At 39.5% G+C, this 13466-nt stretch overlaps 1 protein-coding gene across 3 annotated transcripts in view; it reads left to right on the top strand.

Moving 5' to 3' along the window:
- Positions 1 to 13466, top strand: part of KIAA1549 (KIAA1549 ortholog) — a 122857-nt gene that overhangs the window by 78368 nt on the left and 31023 nt on the right. For all 3 annotated transcript variants that reach the window (XM_015867229.2, XM_015867220.2, XM_015867211.2), the window contains exons 9-10: positions 6030 to 6207; positions 7211 to 7395. In XM_015867229.2, coding sequence (XP_015722715.1) covers positions 6030 to 6207; positions 7211 to 7395 — 363 coding nt within the window. The remainder of the gene's footprint in view (positions 1 to 6029; positions 6208 to 7210; positions 7396 to 13466) is intronic.

Genomic DNA, 13466 nt, shown 5'->3' with positions numbered 1-13466 from the left:
AAAAGACAGTGTTTTTCTTATGACTTTGTACTACTTACTGGAACATAAGTGGATTCTGCAGCTCGTGTCCCAAGCAGCTTTGCTGCACATTTATACCATTTAATTAGTGCAGAGTCTGCAAACTGCTGTCTTCAGGCAGTGGCAGATTCTCTTAGTTGTGGTCAGCACATCCTCCCATCCCACATAACACAAGGCTGTTCCAGGTGCTCACTGCCAGCACTGTTCCGTGTGGTTAATGCTGTAATAAAGGAGGTGTGGAAAAGAGAAGGCAGAAGGACAGTGTATAACATGCTTGCAGCATGTGATCCTTGCTGCTAGGTACCTGATTGATGTGGTACTTTTCTGCACATATAATGGTAGGTATGATCAAGTACTACAGCTTCTTATTTGCTTACTGTTGCAGAATATCCAGAAGTATGGTAGGTAAGACATCCAGGGAGGCTGTTGGTTCAAGGTATCTCAGATAGCTCTTATTAAGCATAAATCAATATCTAATACATAAGGCTTCCGTATGAAGTTGTTTTATTTTGTCTCTGAGACCACTTCCTAACAACCAGAAAGTGAACAAACTTTTCCGTGTTGTCTGGTTTTGATTTGTTGGTGCCCTCAGGAGACGTGTGGGAAAGAATCCCAAAGGCAGTATCAACCTTTGAAGTCTATTCACAAGATTTTAGCTATATGCTTCCAGGTGGGGCCTAATGGGCGGATATCCCAGAGCACTTGCTTTTACCTGTGTGCAGATGAGTGAAAAGACTGTGTTTTCTTCCTCTCTGTATTTCTTTGCAGTGGTGACTGTATTTTTTACCACTCACGACTTGATCAGTTACAACTAAGTATTTCGGTGATCCTCTTGCTGCTTTTCTCCCCCATGCCCACCTCTCAAAGCCATGCTCTAACCTGGATATTCCACAGAGAGAAGCTCAAACACTTCAGTGAGGACTCAGCACAGGACATGCATGCCAAAGTGGCATTTCTGTTTTTCATTTCAAAACAGACTAAGATTTTTCTTGTATAATGTACATAGTTAGGAATGGTTCAGCTCTAATATTGAATTCTCCCTAAAGTAACAACCTTTTCACCTGGATTGTTACTCTGTGTGTTTGAAGGTCCAAGCTTAAAGCGGCCAGACACGCTGTTTACTTTTTATGAGCACTAGGACTGGCTGGAGCAACTGAGAGCTTCATGTGTGCAGCAAGTGCTGTAAAGCTGCCTGTTGTTGCTACAGCACTACAGATGGGAAGCTGGAGTCTGAGCCTGGAGAAGACAGCAGATTTCACAGGCAGGGTCATGACCACACCAGCATTCCTGTGATGCAAGGATTGTTTGCTATGCAGAACTGCTCTCATGTTGACCTTTTCCAGGCTCAGTGTAATAGATTTGTCAGCATCACTCCAGGTGCAAAGATGTGTGCAGCTGGAGTTAGGTATCCACCTGTTGTTGGGCTCTTGATTTCTTTCAGGGGTGTTTCCCTGTCAGTTGAATATCTGGTCCATAGCCACTTGCAATAAACCTTTTGGTTTTACTGCTGCTCATTCTGTTCCTCGTAGCCTTTACAAGCTGTGTCTGAAGTGTGTTGTATATACGCACCTGTTTGAGTCTTCAGGGACAGCTATTTATATTCCTTGTGTTTTGTTTTCAGATTTTCCCATCTATATTTCTTGTACACCAACCAACAACTGCTGTATTAGTAAGGCACAACAAAGGGAACACAATGACCAGAAGCTGCCAGTGTGTTGGATACTTCTATTAGCAGGACATGCATGTATTCACAAAAGACTAGACACACATTTCACTTGTGTTGAGCCCCAGTAGACCTGTTTTTCCTGAGGTGGAAGATATTAATGGCATATTGAAATGTGACATTTCTAAGCTCTGTAGAAAATCAAGACTGGGTCAGAAGGTGAAGCAATTATTTGTGAATGTTACTGCAGGCATATTAGTTTCCTTTCTAGTACTAATTGATAGCTTGCAAGGTTTGGATTTCATTTCTAAAGGTATGTGTTTTGACCTAAGAATGTTAAAAATTTATCTTTCAATCTATGCACTTCGTATTAGAGGTTCCAGACTACCTAGAATGCCCAAATAGCATGTTTTCCCCTCCTCTGTACTACTAACAGGTGACACTCCAGGATCTTAAAGAACACCCACAACCATCACTTAGAAAAACCTCTGAAGTCTCACACTTCTCTGTTAAGCATGAGATAGTTCCATTGATTTTTGTCTAGTGTTCATGCTACTGTTTCACAGAGCATGTCATATATTTAAATGGATCTGCTGTTGCTGCAAATCCAAAGCAAATGCTTGATGCTGTTGTTTGCATTGCACCCACGTGGACTAGGCCACATCATATGTTGTGAAGTGTTAATCGTAATATCTCTAAGTCACTCAGTTCATTTGGAATTACTGGGCTTAATACTGGTCTAAAAATATGCCAGGAGCCAACATACATGTATTTTTCCTTTATTACAGCATTCTTGTTCTCTTGAACTTAAAGTAAAAAGGTGGTCCTACTAAGTGACATCAGTGTTCTCATGTAAAGAAAAGGGCAGGTTAAGTGGCATTACAGTCATAATGTGTGAGCGGGCAAATTGACCAAGTTGAGTTTTTCATTAAAGCAGATGTTTGTTCTCTTGGTTCCCTACTACCAGCATATATGTTGCTCCCATGCACATGGTCTGGGAGGACAAGTCTCTCTGGGAGGTGGAGATCTACAGGTGGAGCCTGTGGGAGCTGCTGCTGTGCAGACTCATTGTTTGAGCTGCTTCACCCTATGATGGCCACAGAGTTGAATGAATGGCCAGAGCCATACAGGCAATGAGAGCCGAGGGACCGCTCCCCTGGAGGTTTGTCATGGAACACCCTCAGGTTAACTACTATCTGCTCCCAGTCAAACCAGTTCATGGGCTCTGCACAAAGCAGCACTGAAGCTCTTGTATTCCATGTCCACATTCCAACACCTTTTGTCCAACACCTGGATTTTCTCTGTTTTCATTTCTGAACTAGACCTGGTTGCCAAGGAAACTCCTCACTGACCTATGGAAGCCTCTTGAAGACATGTTTTAAATTAAATTTACTGGCACCTAAGCACACTTAAGCCTTTACTCTCTGGAGTTTAAAGGCACGTCTAGTACCAACAAAGATTATATCATTTTTGTACATTTTAGTTAAATGAGGTAGGGGCTTTTTTTGTTTTGTTTTTTTAATTATTATTATTTTCTGCCTTCTCTATATTGAAATTCTTACACCTCATCCCTCCCTATGTCTTCCCTCATTGCCAGTTTATAAAAGTAAAATGCTTCCTTATATACAAGCTATGTTTCTGAGTGCCTGGAAAACACCGCTTCTATCTTTGCTTTCATTCTTAGCACAGAGAGACAACTCTAACCCATGAGACAAAAACAATAATCTGAAGCTGTGTGGAGAATATTTGGGGAAAAATAGCACAGAGCTTACTATACAGGATCTAAAGCTGGGCAGAATGGCTGTGTATATTGATTTTTAAAGTAGGCTTAAAAATACTTTAGATCTAGCGTACCAGTTTGTGTTACAGCAAACTTAGAGGTCAGAAAAAAGAAGTTGGTAGTGAGTCAACAAGATAGATATGAAAACTGAAGTACTGATATTGTCACAGTGAGTGTACATACAAGTGTAGTTGCCTCATCACCTCAATAATACCATGTTCAGCCATCAGTTCTCCAAGAATAGAGCTCCATAACCAGCTCCTCTTGGGTTTGAAATTTAGTCTGCAGCTTTCCTCAGTGTGATGTGAGCGCTCATAAAGAGTTTTATACTCAGAATGAGTTATTTCACAGAAAATATATCTTAAAACAGAGAAATTAGTTCATTTGCAGCAACCTGAATCTCCACTCTCTGTTGAACATCATGTTCATTCCCATGTTCCCTATACTGTGCCAGAATACCTCCAACTGCTTCTCCTTTCTCTGTCCCCAAACAGTCCTCTCACCCTTCCCTATTCCTCAGCATGGAGAGGAATATTATGTTTTGTTTTGCATGAGACACTTTGCACTAGGGTTTGTCACCCTTCTTCTCTGTCCTTTTTGAAGGCAACTGTGGAGCAGTTCGTTTATTCACCCATTCAGCCAGTGGTTTTGTCTGTTACTCTGTGTGTATGGCACATGTCCATAAGCATGATACTTCTTGAGTACTCCACAGCTCCATAAAGTCAATGAAGATTCAGTTTAAGAATCTCTAGTTTTCTCTTATTCTGTAGGTTTGCATATAACAAAAAGGAGCTTCCTAAAGGTAAAATGAGAACCCACTGGCTTTTTAATCATGTGCAGCCTTTCTGCTCCCTTACCTCGCTTTTGAGTTATGTGCCAGTTAGTAAGTGCTCATCCATGCTGAAATCAGATACTACTTTATACTACCATTCCGTGCACTAAGGCCAGGCTGTGGTGAAAGCAGGAATACAAAGCTGTTACCATTTTTTTAACTAATGATATATCTGTGTTTTATGAAACCAGATTCAGCCTTACAGCTGCTTAGTAAGCACATTAAGAAGCCTTATTTATTGATACTCTTGTGAATTGACAGAAGAGTGAACAGCATTATGATGAATTCAGCACTGATGAATGAGTCCTTCTAGCAGGTCTTGTTGTGTTTCATAAATTTCATATTTTTTCTACTCTATTTTCAAGTATTCTCTAACTTAACACGAAATGTGGCTGATGCTGAACATTCTTTGATTTCAGTTGATTTGAACTGTAAGCCTTGAAAGTGCAACCGTTTAGGCATTGGCTTCACTTTAAGCCTACAAGAAGTAGATTGGCATTCTGATTTATTAACTCTGGCCTTCATAGTAAAGGAGAGTTCAGAAAGAAACTAAATATATTGCCCTTTTGTGGCATTTTCTTCCAGATCTCTTCAAACCCTGTTTCGCATATTGCAATACCTCTTGCTATTAGTTTGGAGTTGTTTGGAGGTTGTGATCACTATTAAATATGAATGATGGTACAGAAGAGAATTATTATGTATGAGATTTAATTTTGTAGGAATTTAAAGTTGTCTCATCTGCAATGTAGATGGTTGGTGGCTGGATAGTATCTACAGGGCTCCTTCATAGCGTACATTCTTTTGATTATTAACGTCTTTAGAAGAAGGCAGAAAGAATTGCTTCCCGCAGCATCAAATAAATTCCTTCCTGAAGAGAGGTAGATACCAGAGGGAGCCGTGTGGAGGATGAAGGTGACTGTGCGAGTTCTTTCATTTAGGTAGAACAAAAAAATTCTATTTGAAGCTGACAGAATATTTGCCTTTATAAATGCTGAACATTGAGGGGAAAAAAAAAAAAAAAAAAAAAAAAAAAAGGAACAAAAAAGTGTGCATTATGAATAACAAAGTAAAGATATTCAGAGATGGAAAAGTGCAGTGAAATAAATCTATCCAGTAACTCCTACTACCCGACAAGCTACAAAGAAAATAGAGGCAGCCAGAGTGGGATGGTGTTCACATCTTTAGAGTAAAAGCAGTTCTGTTTGGTACTGGATCTGTATGTTGTCATTAAACAAATGGGAAAAAAAAGAAGAGAAACTTCTTCAAGTTTGCCTTAAAAATGTTTTGTGTGAGGAATCGCTTCCCTGCAAAGTTTCAGTTTGTAAACTGTTTGCTACCTCTGCTGCGTACAGTGCTTTGAAGCATCATTTTCTCATTAGATTTCCCTAGGATATGGATAGTTTCCAAACTGTAGTAGTTTCCAACAGTTATATAGTTTGTATGACATTGTATTTTTGTTATCACAGAGGTATTTCTTCTACAACAATTGCATTACTGTGGCATAACACACTGTGGAGTTTTTCTGATGGACTAGGGGTTGCATACAGTGGCAATTAAGACAGATATGGATACTGACTTGGCAAAGCTGTTCCATATCCTGTGTTTTAGATAAGTGTCTGTAAGACCTGGACTCTGTGAAGGGAAGGGGGAGGAGTGGGGAAGACTGTAAGGCCAAATGTATGGGAACGCCAAATAAATACAACTTAAAATGTAAAAGCATTCCAATTACTTTACAGATTGTGAATGTGTCACGGTTAGATGGTGTTGACAACCCCGTGGAGCTGATCTATTTTGTGGAGGATCAAGATGGAGAGAGATTCAGTGCTTTGAAGTGCTCAGACCTGATGAACCGAGTAGACATCCAGCGCGCTGCAATCATCCTTGGATACCGCATTGATGGCACTGTTGCACAGCGTAAGCCCTATCCAGTCTACACCAATGCCAGCAGAGAGAGACTGGGTGACATTAAACAGTTGTTTGAAGAGGCATAAAAATGCTTTGTTGTTTTGGTTTTTTTCTTATTGAGAAGAAACAAAACAATTTTTATCTACGAAAATGATGATTTTATATATGAACATGTCATGACATAAGTGAGCTATCGTATATGCAAGAGATAAGAACTATAATATGTTCCTTTAATCTTGCAATTTATTTTCAGAATGGCTATTATTAAAAATGATAAAGATGAAGTTGCAAAGAAATACTGTTTTTTAACTTTAAAACATTGTTTTAAGGAACCTTTGGGTTTTAGCCCCAGGTAGAACTGCAATACAAAATAGAGTGAACCACAGAGTTTTATTGGTTCCTCCAGTTTATTTTTTCCACGCAGTACTGATTTATTTACACTTTACAGTATGATTACATTTTTTTTCTCTAGGGGGATAAAAGTTGTCACACACCAACAGTGAAATAGAAAAAGGAAAGAACAACAAAAATGTGGAGCTATAAACACTGGGGAGGAGCATCTTAGTGATTTCAAATTGACACTGACTATTGATGGGGGAAGTAAGAAAATGTGAATAATGAAAGAGAAGAGGTTGCTGGTAATACCATTTAAAGCAGGATACAATTAAGTGAAAAGCCCTTCTGATGCTAGTGATAAGTCAGTTTTCTGGATGCATTTCGCTTTGTCATCTCAGTTTGGAGTTATGGAGTATTATGGTAGAAGTGTATTTTCATGAGTAATTTAAACACAAGTATATGGGAGGGAGACCAGAACTATTGATTGCTGCCCCATGCTTCCTGAGCATGACATATGTTAACTGATAAGTGTAAGTCATTTCCTGTGATCTGCGTCTGCTTTCTGATAAATTCCTGAACTAGCATTTACGAGAACATAAAAATACATAACCTTGAAGTGTCCTCAGTTAAAAATATATAACCACATAAAACTACTCTCTTCCTTTTAACTTCACAGCTGTGGAAAAGCTGAAGGACTCCTCCTCAGAGGCACAGAACAGCAACCTATGGATTATTGTTGGAGTGGCAGTCCCAGTTGCTGTGGTGCTCTTGATCGTTATTATCTTATATTGGAAACTTTGTCGAACAGACAAGCTGGAGTTTCAGCCAGACACGATAAGCAACATTCAGCAGCGGCAGAAGGTAAAAGGGGAAGCTGTGCTGGGAGGAGTTTGGGTATTACAAGCATAAATGAATGTGGGTGTTGAGGGAACACCTATTATCCTTCAATAACATTTGAAAACACAGTTTCAGAACCTTCTGGTTAAAAAGAAAAGAAGAAAAAAGTTAAGTGATACTTGAAGTCAAGAATTCCATAAGGCTTTATCTGTTCTTTTAGCTGTGTGATACTGTGCTAGGTGGATACCTTCTTCTGAGATGTAGGCACTGAGGCTGAAAGGAACTCTTTTTATCACTTCATTTTAAGGCTCCATCTAGGACTGAGTAAGAGGAAATGTATTGAGTGTTGAAGCACTAACACTGTTTTCTGCAGAAAGCTGAATTTTTCTTTGGAGGGATTCCACTAAACTAATTTGACAACTGAACCTTACCATCCATTATACCTTACACTGTAGCTAGCATTTGCTAGAGACCGTCCTTTCTGCTGTGCATTCGTCTGAGGCTCTTGTGAGTTCCTGTCACTAGGACTTCAGTGAGATCCGGTAACTTTATGGGTGGTGAGCATGCCGGCTGAAGTGATGGAGGACCGGGTTAGGGTGGTGAGAAATTCAGTTTGCCTCTTTTGTGCCCAAGACTAAGTGATGAAATAAACGATCCATGATTTTCACAAAAGTATTAATCAAAAGGAGTGGATAAATGACTAGACTTTTATCAGCTGAAGAGAACATAGGTGTCAGAGATGCTTATTACTGACAATATTATCAGCAGCATTAGCATAGGCAAAATAATCACTTGTGTTAACCCTGCAGTACTGTAGTCACGTTCCTGTAACTGTCACCTCATGTTCAGTCATACAGTTTTCTCTGTAATAAGTCTTGTTTGTACACCATGTTCTCTTTCAAGATAATTAATGATGGGAAAGGTGAGAGAAGCAGAAAGCAGTTGCACTTACAAAGCAGTCAGAACAAATCAATAGCAACTTCCACTTGTCTTGCCAGTGAAGATTGAGTGTCATCATCAAGGTCAGCAACAAGTAGTGCCCTTCTGTGAACTTCTCCCCCTGCTAGTGATACCTAGCACAACCTTTGACTGAAGAAGTACCTGTAGTAGTATAAGCTAATTTGAGAAGGGTCATACAAAAAAAGCAAGAGGGGGGAACATTACCCTTGGTACACTACTTCATGATATGAACTTTCATTACCTCTCTGCTGTCTGAAGCTTTGTGTACGAAAACAGTTCTGTTGATGATAAGGCCAGAAACATTCCATCATCCCATTGTTGTGGAGAGTTGCTCAGCTTTTTGTCACTAGTGCATCCACAGTATCCTTCTTTTGAATCATTCATGAGTCAGAAGCTTTGAATTTGTTTTTTATGAAAGTCTTGTTTCAGTTCACCTAGGGAGCCTGTCACTTTGCCTTCTTCAGAGAACTCACAGCAAGCAAACTAGAAAGAACCAGTAAGGACATCTCATCCAGTCCTTCCTGTGCCGTCCAGTGTGGATGGCTCATGCTTAAATATTAAATGAAGTAAAGCAGTAAAAAGTATCTTAAATTTTTATCAGTGCATTAAAAAACTAGCAGAATCTACTTCAAAAAAACTTTTTTCTTCTTTGCTCAGAATCTAGAAGTAAATAAGTAATCTGTTTTCCATGGTAGAGGGCTGTCGTTGGGCCTTCTTCATGTCCTCAAGTCACGGGTCAGAATTCCAGGGCAGAATAGGGCTTAATTAGCATGCACTGATGACCAATCTCCAGGTGTTCACAACAACATACAAACAATGAGATACATTTGATATGGCCCCCTTTCTTTAAACTGTTTGTTGTTTTTAATTTCTTTATTGCAAAAAATGCAAAGAAATGATCGAAGTGATAAGGAATTTAGGATTTAGGAAATAAGCTCAATTGAAAAACAGAATTCCCCCCACCTGAGTCCTTTGCTATCCTTAGTTTTTTGGATTTGCCTTTGTTGCTAAAGAACAGTGAAGGCCTTCACTGCCTCTGTAAATGGAGGGATATTCTGCATATTCTCACAGTCTGTCTTCTGATGAAGCAGACAATTATCTATTGCTGATAACACCCAAAATGCCTTTTGGATTTGCCCCTGGGAGTATGACTGCCTGGGTACAGTGCATTTGCAGTAAAGATCACAAGGTAGTTTGGCTGTGTCCTCGTAAGGATATCATCAGCAAAAGAAAGGGAGACTGCTTGAGTTCCAACAAGGCCAAGGTGGATTGCTGACAGAACCAATGCAATAACGAAGGGATGTTTTACTTCTGAATGTTCTCAGAAGTCTGTAACTTAGGTAAACAGAAACAAACACATAAGAAGGAAAAGTTTTGTTGGAATTAATCCTAGGAAAATCAGTTTAAAAAAAATAGCATAATAAACAACAGACTTTGGAAAGACTGATAGATTTTCTAGTATATCCATCTGCCCCAAAGTACAACCAACAGCACCTGAGAAATACTGCAGTCTTTTTTGTCTTGATAGAAGAAGGGAAGAGATACTTATATCAGAGTTACCTGGGACACTTTTTAAAGCAGATTTTAAGGAAACAGATCAGAGCAGTGAATTTCTGAGCAAGATTCATAGGTCTCTGAAAGGGTAATTATTTTCAAGAGGTGGAACTGAGATATTTAAAGGGCACATGAAGTATTCATGACTTGTTCTATAAGCTATAGCATCCTACAGGAGATTTACCTTGATGTGATCTAAGTTGTTGCACTGGATAGATTTGTCTTTGCCTTTGGAATAAAAAGCTACGTAAGAGGCATTTTTAAATTGTCAGATTCTCTTGCCTTTACCTGAAACCACCACAATGTCATCACAACGTGAACTTTTTTTGCTGCTAAGAAGCTGTGCGGTGCCTTTGCGGGAAATTGAATTTTTGAAATGCTTTATTTTTCTTCTTTGTGAGAAAATATATTAATGTCTTTAATTCCCAAACCATCATCCTGCTCGGTATTGGACTCTTGCAATTTTTGTGCAAAAGTACCATCAGCCCTTTTCCCTGTATATTTATAATGCAAACAGAGATGGCAATATTCTTTCTTTTTCGAAAGACATTTTAAAATATATATATAGTACTTGATTCTCTGGGGATCTCACTTTTTCTGCTGTGTACAAGCTTTTAAAGAAGAAAATCAGATCCCCTTGCTAGGTAGTTTCAGCTTTTGACAGTTATTCGGGGAAAGGTTCCCTGCTTTAATGACAGGAATCTTACTCATCTATAGATAAGCTCACAGACGTTTATTTAGAAGGGTTGGGATGTTCACCTTCTAATTGAAGGTGACTCTGCCCACATCAAGGGGGTGGAACAAGCTGGTCTCGAAGATCCTTTCCAACCCAAGCTGTTCTCTGAATCTGTGAAATATTGGGCCTGCTGAAGTCATGGACTTCACAGTGCTAACTTGGACCAAGTGACTTGCTCCACTCCTGATTTTTCCAAGGGCAGATCCAAAATGCCTGGAGGAAAAAAAAGACTTTCTCCAGCTGGGAGTTGCTTCTCTCTGGGCCCTCTGGGTGCCTCTGTGGTTCTTAGGAGTCAAAATGTATGTTGTTGTGTGGGAGAGGTGGGGTGAGTCGGACCCTAGAAAGCCAAGGACAACATATATGGTACCCCACCTTCGTTATGATCAGTATCACAGTGTGAGAGCTGGAGGGCTACCAGTTGGCATTATGTGCCAGCAAACCTCAGCTAATGTATAGTAACCTGGGGACCATTACCAGCACTGGCCCATTTGCTCTCATTGTTGCTGTTGTGGCAGCTACTCAGGCATCCCCATGCTGTTCAACATTACTGGTAATGAACTGTGCATTCTGTAGGATGCCAGGCAGGCTTGTTTGGATTTTTATTTTACTTCAAGCAGGAATATCTGATACCTGAAGCTCATGTGTCAGGTGTAACTTAACACATCTGAATTGACAGTTTTGCTTATTATTGTGTATTCAGTAGACTACCTCTTGGATGTTCCCCGGATCAAAGAGGCCAGCCCTGCTGGATGCTAAATACTAGGTTCCTGCTCCTGATACAAAGAATTCTTGTGATGTTTTGACATCCTATAATGCTTTTGTTCATCTGTATAATGTAGAGGCAATAGCTCTGCATTTCAGAATAGCTCCACTCAAAAGAGATCCATGTAAAGAAAAGCAGGTGACACCAGTCTTAGAAAAACTACTTGAAAACTGACATGAATTTCTGCAAGAGATTAGTGTCTGTGCCAACTGTTTGCATAAACAAATACCTTTCGTTTCTAATAGCAGCCTTAACTAACTATTGAAAATGTCTTTTTTGGAACTGGCATACATGTTTTCTTGAGTTCGAATCAACAGCTGGATTCTGACAAGGAACACAATATTCAACACCTTAATTACTTCTCAACAATGTGCGTCTCTGATGGCAATTCCTATGCAAGAGCTCTTTAGTGGGAACTCTTCTTCAGTACTGAGGATTACCTATTTACAAGTTGTAGATGTAAATACTGTACTTGGATACTGCGCATGCCAGTATATGGAAAAATTCAAATGTTGTACAAACATTTGAGTGGCCATATAAAGGTCTGACTGAAGGGCCAGCTCACTGAAATGCCGAAAGCAGAAATCTTTAGAAAGAGATATCCAAACAGTGAAGGTAAATGTAGGATCATAGAATATCTTGAGTTGGAAGAGAACCATGAGAATCAAGTCCAATTCCTGACTCCACACAGGACCACCCAAAAATCAGAGCATGAGATAATTTGCATTGATTCGCTCTTTAACCTTAAGTTATGTGAGGCTCAAGGTCTTCTTCATTCTAGAAATGGTGATATTTAGCTACACTCAATGGGTTTATCTTCGCTGAACTTTTCCAGTCCTTCTGAACCAATCTGAGCTACTGACAAGTTTTTGTACAGTTTGTTGTGTGAAAGAATCATGTCATCTTCTATTGTGTTGCATTTATTTTGCTACCTCCATGTTCTCTGTGATGCCCCTAGTCATTGTATTGGTAGCAACAGTGAAGAAGTGATTCCTGGACTCCTACTTGATACCAGACTTCCAGATCTCATGAGATTCCAATCTCCATCCTCTCCTTTCCAGATCAAGGGGTGCTACCTCTCCTAGCTTCATTTTTGAGCCAGGCATCAAACTATTTCTTTGAACTAGACTTTGAGAAGGATTCGTGTTCTAATTCTTATCAGTCTTTCTGAGAGAGGGAAGCTTTTAAAAGGTGTTTTTAAAAAATTATTTTCAAAATACATTTTAACTTCATAGTATCCTAATCATATAATAAACCACTGAGATTAGATTACCACTGTGTAAGTAAATTCTGTCTTTCCTACTGGAAGATAATAGTTTAACTTAGAGTTGAGCTATTTTTAGAGCAAGGATATGTGCCTATAGCAAATCACTGTTACTGGGGGTTTTAACATCACTACTCCCTTGTTGCAGAACAGCAAGACATTTCACTAACATGCTTTGCAATCCATATTGTGATTGTAGCAATGTGACAGAGCAATGGAAGGCATTTATAGCCAGAGTTGGCAGGCTGGGTGATTTGTTCATGTGCTTCATCTTCTCAAATTACAGGTGCCTGCATGAAATGGCATCATTTGAAAGGATTCTTGGGCCCACAGCAAGCAACAGATTTACCATAGTTTTTGGATAGTCGTGGATAATGGGGCACAACAAGGGAGGAGGGGAAAATGTAGCTTCATTTCAGCACAGAGATTAATCCTGCAGTTTGTATTGCTGTGCTTTCATTCTGTCTGCATTAAACCCTGTTTGGATGGATAAATGTCTCTGAGTTACAAGACCACAGGATGATCTTTCTTGACTAAGCCTAACAAAATACCAGCACAAAGCCAAATTAAAATTGCTAATCTTTATTCTGTAAAGTGTGTTACCACTTTTTTTAATATTTAAGGAGAGGAAGTGTTTTTGAGCTATACTGTGTGTGTACTCTGTCCAGACAGTGACAGCCACATTATGAATTTATTTTCTTGCCATACATATTGGCACAGAAAGTTTCCTTGATTGATAGCAGTCTTTGACATGCTGTGCTAGCTGTTAGAGATCACGGTTCGTCAGACTTGCTTCTGTGGCCTTTGGAGAGTGACTT

The sequence above is a fragment of the Coturnix japonica genome, chromosome 1 (genome assembly GCF_001577835.2).
Source record: "Coturnix japonica isolate 7356 chromosome 1, Coturnix japonica 2.1, whole genome shotgun sequence".
NCBI lineage: Eukaryota > Metazoa > Chordata > Aves > Galliformes > Phasianidae > Coturnix > Coturnix japonica.
Note: the sequence above shows the minus strand (reverse complement) of the source record. Positions and strands in the feature narration are given on the sequence as shown.